Source organism: Scyliorhinus canicula, chromosome 12 (assembly GCF_902713615.1).
Source record: "Scyliorhinus canicula chromosome 12, sScyCan1.1, whole genome shotgun sequence".
NCBI classification, from domain to species: Eukaryota; Metazoa; Chordata; class Chondrichthyes; order Carcharhiniformes; family Scyliorhinidae; genus Scyliorhinus; species Scyliorhinus canicula.
The window spans coordinates 163,968,993-163,979,679 of NC_052157.1; the positions used below are offsets into that span (position 1 = coordinate 163,968,993).

General features: G+C 55.9%; 1 protein-coding gene across 1 annotated transcript; it reads left to right on the forward strand.

Moving 5' to 3' along the window:
• Window positions 1–313: 313 nt before the first annotated feature.
• On the forward strand, window positions 314–10,225 carry LOC119974365 (adenosine receptor A2b-like). Its single transcript, XM_038813136.1, has 3 exons — window positions 314–475; window positions 820–890; window positions 9,544–10,225. Exons 1-3 carry the CDS (start codon window positions 314–316, stop codon window positions 10,199–10,201), a joined length of 891 nt encoding a protein of 296 aa, XP_038669064.1. The 3' UTR covers window positions 10,202–10,225.
• Window positions 10,226–10,687: the final 462 nt, after the last annotated feature.

Sequence of the window (10,687 nt, forward strand, 5' to 3'; positions counted from 1 at the left end):
TGTAACAGGCCCTGAAATGGGAGATTCGAATCCCATTAGATTCTCATCTAATCAGGAATCCCACATTCCAGTCAGGTAGCCTGCACTGTTGACCACTGGCTGCAGTGTTGATCACTGGCCACTGGCTGCGGTGTTGATCACTGGCCACTGGCTGCAGTGCTGTTCACTGGCTGCAGTGTTGATCACTGGCCACTGGCCGCAGTGTGCGATGGGTGTGGAGGGGTGCGGTGAGGGGCGTGGTGGAGGGATGTGGTGGGGGTGGGGGAGGTGGGTGCGGTGAGGGGGTGCGGTGAGGGACGGCTTCTGCGCCTCAATGGGGGAAGGCAGAGCAGCTTCGTCACACGACGGGGGTGTTTATGAATCTGGGGAGCAGGCCAGTGGCCTGTTCACTCAGCAACTGAGGCAGGAGACTGCCTCCCGGGAGATAGTCCAGATCAGACACTCGGGTGGGAAGCTGGTTTCTGCCCCAGACCAGGTCAGTGAGGTGTGGAGACCTTTAGCTGTGGCTGTCTGAGCCCCCGGAGGAGGAATCGACAATGGTACCATTTTTAGATGAGTTGATTTTTGGGATAGAAGGCAGGAGCTGGAAGCCCCGATTAGGCAGCAGATTTTGAGCTGTATTCATCTATTGCAGACGGATAAGGCACCGGGTCCAGATCGATTCCCTGTGGAGTTTTATAACCAGGTTGCTGGCTGCTGTTAAAAACAAACAATACAGGGACAGCCCCTTCGGCCCTCCAAGCCTGCGCCGATCACGTGTCAGATCTAGACCAACCGCCTGTATCCTTCTATACACCTTCTGTTCATGTGTCTATCCAGAAAAGTTCTGCTCACATTGAAGATGTTCAACCACTCTGTGTCGGGGTTACTGCCGGCTACACTGCCACACGGTTACTGCCGGCCACACTGCCACACGGTTACTGCCGGCCACACTGCCACACGGTTACTGCCGGCCACACTGCCACACGGTTACTGCCGGCCACACTGCCACACGGTTACTGCCGGCCACACGGTTACTGCCGGCCACACTGCCACACGGTTACTGCCGGCCACACTGCCACACGGTTACTGCCGGCCACACTGCCACACGGTTACTGCCGGCCACACTGCCACACGGTTACTGCCAGCCACACGGTCACTGCCGGCCACACTGCCACACGGTTACTGCCGGCCACACTGCCACACGGTTACTGCCGGCCACACTGCCACACGGTTACTGCCGGCCACACTGCCACACGGTTACTGCCGGCCACACTGCCACACGGTTACTACCGGCCACACTGCCACACGGTTACTGCCGGCCACACTGCCACACGGTTACTGCCGGCCACACTGCCACACGGTTACTGCCGGCCACACTGCCACACGGTTACTGCCGGCCACACTGCCACACGGTTACTGCCGGCCACACGGTTACTGCCGGCCACACTGCCACACGGTTACTGCCGGCCACACTGCCACACGGTTACTGCCGGCCACACTGCCACACGGTTACTGCCGGCCACACGGTTACTGCCGGCCACACTGCCACACGGTTACTGCCGGCCACACTGCCACACAGTTACTGCCGGCCACACGGTTACTGCCGGCTACACTGCCACACGGTTACTGCCGGCCACACTGCCACACGGTTACTGCCGGCCACACGGTTACTGCCGGCCACACTGCCACGCGGTTACTGCCGGCCACACTGCCACACGGTTACTGCCGGCTACACTGCCACACAGTTACTGCCGGCCACACTGCCACACGGTTACTGCCGGCCACACGGTTACTGCCGGCCACACTGCCACGCGGTTACTGCCGGCCACACGGTTACTGCCGGCCACACGGTTACTGCCGGCCACACTGCCACACGGTTACTGCCGGCCACACTGCCACACGGTTACTGCCGGCCACACTGCCACACGGTTACTGCCGGCCACACTGCCACACGGTTACTGCCGGCCACACGGTTACTGCCGGCCACACTGCCACGCGGTTACTGCCGGCCACACGGTTACTGCCGGCCACACGGTTACTGCCGGCCACACTGCCACACGGTTACTGCCGGCCACACTGCCACACGGTTACTGCCGGCTACACTGCCACACGGTTACTGCCGGCCACACTGCCACACGGTTACTGCCGGCCACACTGCCACACGGTTACTGCCGGCCACACTGCCACACGGTTACTGCCGGCCACACGGTTACTGCCGGCCACACTGCCACACGGTTACTGCCGGCCACACTGCCACACGGTCACTGCCGGCCACACGGTTACTGCCGGCCACACTGCCACACGGTTACTGCCGGCTACACTGCCACACAGTTACTGCCGGCCACACTGCCACACGGTTACTGCCGGCCACACGGTTACTGCCGGCCACACTGCCACGCGGTTACTGCCGGCCACACGGTTACTGCCGGCCACACGGTTACTGCCGGCCACACTGCCACACGGTTACTGCCGGCCACACTGCCACACGGTTACTGCCGGCCACACGGTTACTGCCGGCCACACTGCCACGCGGTTACTGCCGGCCACACGGTTACTGCCGGCCACACGGTTACTGCCGGCTACACTGCCACACGGTTACTGCCGGCTACACTGCCACACGGTTACTGCCGGCCACACTGCCACACGGTTACTGCCGGCCACACTGCCACACGGTTACTGCCGGCTACACTGCCACACGGTTACTGCCGGCCACACTGCCACACGGTTACTGCCGGCCACACTGCCACACGGTTACTGCCGGCCACACTGCCACACGGTTACTGCCGGCCACACGGTTACTGCCGGCCACACTGCCACACGGTTACTGCCGGCCACACTGCCACACGGTTACTGCCGGCTACACTGCCACACGGTTACTGCCGGCCACACTGCCACACGGTTACTGCCGGCCACACTGCCACACGGTTACTGCCGGCCACACTGCCACACGGTTACTGCCGGCCACACGGTTACTGCCGGCCACACTGCCACACGGTTACTGCCGGCCACACTGCCACACGGTCACTGCCGGCCACACGGTTACTGCCGGCCACACTGCCACACGGTTACTGCCGGCTACACTGCCACACAGTTACTGCCGGCCACACTGCCACACGGTTACTGCCGGCCACACGGTTACTGCCGGCCACACTGCCACGCGGTTACTGCCGGCCACACGGTTACTGCCGGCCACACGGTTACTGCCGGCCACACTGCCACACGGTTACTGCCGGCCACACTGCCACACGGTTACTGCCGGCCACACTGCCACACGGTTACTGCCGGCCACACGGTTACTGCCGGCCACACTGCCACGCGGTTACTGCCGGCCACACGGTTACTGCCGGCCACACGGTTACTGCCGGCTACACTGCCACACGGTTACTGCCGGCTACACTGCCACACGGTTACTGCCGGCCACACTGCCACACGGTTACTGCCGGCCACACTGCCACACGGTTACTGCCGGCTACACTGCCACACGGTTACTGCCGGCCACACTGCCACACGGTTACTGCCGGCCACACTGCCACACGGTTACTGCCGGCCACACTGCCACACGGTTACTGCCGGCCACACGGTTACTGCCGGCCACACTGCCACACGGTTACTGCCGGCCACACTGCCACACGGTTACTGCCGGCCACACTGCCACACGGTTACTGCCGGCCACACTGCCACACGGTTACTGCCGGCCACACTGCCACACGGTCACTGCCGGCCACACGGTTACTGCCGGCCACACTGCCACACGGTTACTGCCGGCTACACTGCCACACGGTTACTGCCGGCCACACTGCCACACGGTTACTGCCGGCCACACGGTTACTGCCGGCCACACTGCCACACGGTTACTGCCGGCCACACTGCCACACGGTTACTGCCGGCCACACTGCCACACGGTTACTGCCGGCCACACTGCCACACGGTTACTGCCGGCCACACTGCCACACGGTTACTGCCGGCCACACGGTCACTGCCGGCCACACGGTTACTGCCGGCCACACTGCCACACGGTTACTGCCGGCCACACTGCCACACGGTTACTGCCGGCCACACGGTCACTGCCGGCCACACTGCCACACGGTTACTGCCGGCTACACTGCCACACGGTTACTGCCGGCCACACTGCCACACGGTTACTGCCGGCCACACTGCCACACGGTTACTGCCGGCTACACTGCCACACGGTTACTGCCGGCCACACTGCCACACGGTTACTGCCAGCCACACGGTTACTGCCGGCCACACGGTTACTGCCGGCTACACTGCCACACGGTTACTGCCGGCCACATTGCCACACGGTTACTGCCGGCCACACGGTTACTGCCGGCCACACTGCCACACGGTTACTGCCGGCCACACGGTTACTGCCGGCCACACTGCCACACGGTTACTGCCGGCCACATTGCCACACGGTTACTGCCGGCCACACTGCCACACGGTTACTGCCGACCACAGGGTTACTGCCGGCCACACTGCCACACGGTCACTGCCGGCCACACTGCCACACGGTTACTGCCGGCTACACTGCCACACGGTTACTGCCGGCCACACTGCCACACGGTTACTGCCGGCCACACTGCCACACGGTTACTGCCGGCTACACTGCCACACGGTTACTGCCGGCCACACGGTTACTGCCAGCCACACTGCCACACGGTTACTGCCGGCCACACTGCCACACGGTTACTGCCGGCCACACTGCCACACGGTTACTGCCGGCCACACTGCCACACGGTTACTGCCGGCCACACTGCCACACGGTTACTGCCGGCCACACTGCCACACGGTTACTGCCGGCCACACTGCCACACGGTTACTGCCGGCCACACTGCCACACGGTTACTGCCGGCCACACTGCCACACGGTTACTGCCGGCCACACTGCCACACGGTTACTGCCAGCCACACGGTTACTGCCGGCCACACTGCCACACGGTTACTGCCGGCCACACTGCCACACGGTTACTGCCGGCCACACGGTTACTGCCGGCCACACTGCCACACGGTTACTGCCGGCTACACTGCCACACGGTTACTGCCGGCTACACGGTTACTGCCGGCTACACTGCCACACGGTTACTGCCGGCCACACTGCCACACGGTTACTGCCGGCCACACGGTTACTGCCGGCCACACTGCCACACGGTTACTGCCGGCCACACGGTTACTGCCGGCCACACTGCCACACGGTTACTGCCGGCCACACTGCCACACGGTTACTGCCGGCCACACTGCCACACGGTTACTGCCGGCCACACGGTCACTGCCGGCGACACTGCCACACGGTTACTGCCGGCCACACGGTTACTGCCGGCCACACTGCCACACGGTTACTGCCGGCCACACTGCCACACGGTTACTGCCGGCCACACTGCCACACGGTTACTGCCGGCCACACGGTTACTGCCGGCCACACGGTTACTGCCGGCCACACTGCCACACGGTGCTGACAACTCACGGAGTGTCTGTACCGACTCCCTGCTCCCACTGTGTGTCTGTACTGACTCCCTCCTCCCACTGAGTGTCTGTACCGACTCCCTGCTCCCACTGTGTGTCTGTACCGACTCCCTGCTCCCACTGAGTGTCTGTACCGACTCCCTGCTCCCACTGTGTGTCTGTACCAACTCCCTGCTCCCACCGAGTGTCTGTACCGACTCCCTGTTCCCACTGAGACTCTGTACCGACTCCCTGTTCCCACTGAGTGTCTGTACCGAGACAGAGAGGGGGGGGGGGATAGAATGATGGGGGGATAGAGCGAGGAGGGAGGTTAGAGCGAGGAGGGGGGTTAGAGCGAGGAGGGAGGTTAGAGCGAGGAGGGAGGTTAGAGCGAGGAGGGAGGTTAGAGAGAGGAGGGAGGTTAGAGCGAGGAGGGGGTGATAGAGCGAGGAGGGGGTGATAGAGAGAGGAGGGGGTGATAGAGTGAGGAGGGGGAGATAGTGAGGAGGGGGGGATAGAGCGAAGAGGTGGATAGAGTGAGGAGGGAGGGATAGAGTGAGGAGGGGGGTATAGAGTGAGGAGGGGGGTATAGAGTGAGGAGGGGGATAGAGTGAGGAGGGGGTATAGAGTGAGGAGGGGGGATAGAGCGAGGAGGGGGGATAGAGCGAGGAGGGGGGATAGAGCGAGGAGGGGGGGTTAGAGCGAGGAGGGGGGATAGAGTGAGGAGGGGGGATAGAGCGAGGAGTGGGGGTTAGAGTGAGGAGGGGGGATAGAGTGAGGAGGGGGATAGAGTGAGGGGGGGATAGAGTGAGGGGGGGATAGAGTGAGGAGGGGGGATAGAGAGAGGAGTGGGGGTTAGAGTGAGGAGGGGGATAGAGTGAGGAGGGGTTAGAGTGAGGAGGGGGGATAGAGCGAGGAGGGGGGATAGAGCGAGGGGGGGTTAGAGTGAGGAGGGGGGATAGAGTGAGGAGGGGGGATAGAGTGAGGAGGGGTTAGAGTGAGGAGGGGGGATAGAGTGAGGAGGGGTTAGAGTGAGGAGGGGGGATTGAGCGAGGAGGGGGGATAGAGCGAGGGGGGGGTTAGAGTGAGGAGGGGGGATAGAGTGAGGAGGGGGATAGAGTGAGGAGGGGGGATAGAGTGAGGAGGGATTTGAGTGAGGAGGGGGGATAGAGCGAGGGGGGCGATAGAGTGAGGAGGGGGGATAGAGCGAGGGGGGGTTAGAGTGAGGAGGGGGGTGAAGTTAAAACTCACCACTATTCTTAGAATTCCCCCTATACCAAACAAAGGCTGATATTCTAAATGGTGAACTGGGATTCTCACTCCCTGACTCCAGTGCAGGCTTCTGTGGGTGTTATTCAGGTCAAACTATCTTTTCAAGTTATCCCCCGGTATAACCCATACCTTCACCGAAGAATTTTACCTACTTACCCCTTAATAGCATTGATGTCCTGGGTCCTGCGTTATTAAGGAAGTGAAGTAAGCTAATAACCACTTTTTCAGGTTAAGTTATTTTTATTATATTTTTTCTTTTAAAAGCTGCAAAACACTTTCTTTACAGAAAGGAAAAAAGATCTTGCTTCTGGTTTCGGCTGGTTGCTTCAGGCCCACCTTGGCAATCGATCTTAAAATCTGGTCTTCTTGAGTTGTATTCGCTGGTGAACTCGGTTGCTGTGTCCTGTTCTTCCCATGCACCGAGCTGTGAGAGCTGGCTCTGCTAGCTATCTCTAAGCTGACTCTGACTCCTGTTTAAATTCTAGCCTTCCTTAGATGTATAACTGTTTAAACTCGCTGCTTGCCTTGTCTTTCCCATGACCGAGCTCTCTCTCTCTCTGAGTTCTCCTCCCCTTCTCTCCTGTTGCTGTTTCCTCTGTCCTGTCCTCTGTCCTCTTGCTGCTGCTCCCTGGGTTTATATTCTCTTTCTGAGAGTTATTAAGTTTTAACGACTTTATTGTAAATGGGCTTGTTTCACTTTGATAGTTAAAAGTATCTTTGATGTAAACATCTTACTACAACTAATTATTCATTTTGGGCATATCGTCTCCTCTCAGATCTGATTAAACAATGCTTTGGTTTCAATAGGTGTTACTTTTAATTCTGTGATTTCAAATCGTTTAATTTTCCAATTGTCCCCAGCTCATAACTTTGCCTTTGATTTTGACTTAAATGATGGTTCTCATAGACAGGTCGTCTCGAATTTTCTTCTAATTGTTTGATGTTCATAGAATTTTACACTTTAAAATTGACACCAAATTTGACTGAGTATCTTCCATCCTTTCCAGCTGTTTACTAAGAGAGTTTATTTCAATTAAGGTGTGAAACTTTGCTTTTAGCTGTATGCTAAAATTTAACTTGGTTATGACTTGAAAGACTTGCCTGTTTTAAACATTCGTCACTTAATGCAATTGAAACTCTCATCCATGCTTTTTCAGATGCTTCCTGAGATAGTTACATTCCATGAAGGTGTGAGCCATTGTTTTAGCTTACCACATGAAGCCTGTGTGTTTGATTAGCCTGCTTCTGAGCAAGAATCTGCATTTTACAACCCTGCTCTTTGAAGCTGCTATGAAACTTTTGTGGGATCTTTCCCTGTACCCTCTCAAACCAGATATTGCCAGACTTCCATGTTTCAAATGACACATTTTTCTGTATTTTCAAGAACAGGGGATAGAGCGAGGAGGGGGATAGAGCGAGGGGGGTTTAGAGTGAGGAGGGGGGATAGAGTGAGGAGGGGGGATAGAGCGAGGAGGGGGGATAGAGCGAGGAGGGGGATAAAGCGAGGAGGGGGATAGAGCGAGGAGGGGGGATAGAGCGAGGAGGGGGATAGAGCGAGGAGGGGGGATAGAGCGAGGAGGGGGGTTAGAGTGAGGAGGGGGGTTAGAGTGAGGAGGGGGGTTAGAGTGAGGAGGGGGGGATAGAGCGAGGAGGGGGGTTAGAGTGAGGAGGGGGGGTTAGAGTGAGGAGGGGGGATAGAGTGAGGAGGGGGGATAGAGTGAGGAGGGGTTAGAGTGAGGAGGGGGATAGAGCGAGGGGGGGTTAGAGTGAGGAGGGGGGATAGAGCGAGGGGGGCGATAGAGTGAGAACAAAGAAAGTTACAGCACAGGAACAGGCCCTTCGGCCCTCCCAGCCTGCGCCGATCCAGATCCTTTATCTAAACATGTCTCCTATTTTCCAAGGTCTACTTCCCTCTGTTCCCGCCCATTCATATACCTGTCTAGATGACTCTTAAATGATGCTTTCGTGCCCGCCTCTACCACCTCCGCTGGTAAATGAGGGGGGGGGGGGGGGAGATAGTTTGTCCCTGTATCAGGATGATTTGTTGTTGTGCATTGTGGTCCTCTCTCCAATGTGAAAGAGATTCTGGAGTTGCTCAGGAAGTTTGGTTCCTTCTCCGAGTACAAGTTAACTCGTGGCAGTGTAGCACAGTGGTTAGCACTGCTGCCTCAGGCCGCCGAGGTCCCAGGTTCGATCCCGGCTCTGGGTCACTGTCCGTGTGGAGTTTGCACATTCTCCCCGTGTCTGCGTGGGTTTCACCCCCACAACCCAAAGATGTGCAGGCTAGGTGGATTGGCCACGCTAAATTGCCCCTTAATTGGAAAAATAATTGAGTACTCTAAATTTATATTAAAAAGAAGTTTTCCTCTCTAAAGAACATTAGTGAAGCAGATGGTTTTTTATGACAATCGACAATGATTTTATGGTCAACATTAGACATTTAATTCCAGATTCCTGGTGGGATTCAATCCCAGGACTCCAGAATATTTCCCGGGTTGCTGGATTATTGGTTCAGTGACAATCCCATTGCCTCCCCATCTCGTGAAGCTCATCAGGAACTCAACACTCGGTTGATATTCTCCTCTGTTTTTGGTGGTATGGGCTGATTGGTGAAATCTGATCTCATGTATTCCTGCATTTCACGTGTTTGGGATTTGACAAGAATTAAAATATTTTATCAATTTGTTCTCCTTGGCAACTCAGTTCATTCCCACTCTTTTCCATTTATGGCAGATTAAAAAGAAAGTATTCTTGGGAAAATCTGTAACATTTCCCAATGGTAATAATTGCTTGCAGACAATGGGTGTTATTATCTATGTCCTGATGGTGTATTTTCTCACTCACACAGATACAAGGGCCTGATTACTGGGAGACGCGTCAAGCTGATTATTATGATCTTCTGGATCCTTTCCTTTGTGATTGGCTTGACTCCATTTTTTGGCTGGAATCAGAGGAACAAGGTGCTGATGAACTGCACACATTTGGTGAATAACTCTGTCCTCCAGAACTGCTTGGTGAAATGCCTCTTTCTGAATGTGGTCAATATGAACTATATGGTTTACTTCAACTTTCTGGGTTGCGTCTTGACCCCACTGCTCATTATGTTGGGCATCTACGTAAAAATCTTCATTGTTGCTCGAATGCAGCTTCAAAAGATTGAGCTGAACTCTGTAAATTCTGACACTTCCCGGACGTATTTACAGAATCAAGTCAGAGTCGCAAAATCACTGTCCATCATTGTTGGCTTCTTCGCTTTCTGCTGGCTTCCACTTCACATCCTCAACTGCATTAATCATTTTCATCCACAGTATTTCAAAACCATGGACTCACATATTATGAATGCTGCCATCGTCCTGTCTCACGCCAACTCTGTTGGGAATCCCATCATCTACGCCTACAAGATTGAAGAATTCCGCAACACTTTCCATAAAATTATTTTCAAACAGATTTTGTGCAGGACAGACGATGGGTTTAAGCCTGGCATGTTTGGTGAAACACAAATATAAAAGGGTCAGAGATGTTGGCATGAATATCGGGGTCTCCTGTGGTCTTTATACCTAGTGCTTACAGATATAGCTGACATCTGTCTGTGTGCATTAATTGTAGGGGTGACCTTTTGGGTAAGAAAAGGATAACATTGCAATCAAAGGAAGCTGTTGAAATGTGAAATACTTCAGCATTATCTCAAATCTGAATCCAACCTGACAGAGTTTCTAAATACGGAGCATTGAGACGAGAACTTGAAACGTGGCAGCAGACAAGGGTACAGGCCAAAATCTGGAAAAGGGTTTGATGGCCGGCACAGGCCTGATAGGCTGAAGGGTCTTATGCTGCTGTAATACTCTGTGACGAGGGGACCCACAAAACATTTACAAACTAAATTATTGCCGTAGGTCTGTGAGGTCCATTGTGCTCGTGGATGTTACTGACACTGTGGTGTGGTTTGGTCAGTGACCTCAACCAGGTGTGGTCAGTGACCTCCGGCAGGTGTG

Coding starts and splice junctions, on each gene's coding strand:
- LOC119974365 (XM_038813136.1), top strand. CDS start 314: ATGGGGGAAGGCAGAGCAGCTTCGTCACACGACGGGGGTGTTTATGAA. Junction 476..819: donor TGGTTTCTGCCCCAGACCAG/GTCAGTGAGGTG, acceptor GTGTCTATCCAG/AAAAGTTCTGCTCACATTGA. Junction 891..9,543: donor GCCGGCTACACTGCCACACG/GTTACTGCCGGC, acceptor TCACTCACACAG/ATACAAGGGCCTGATTACTG.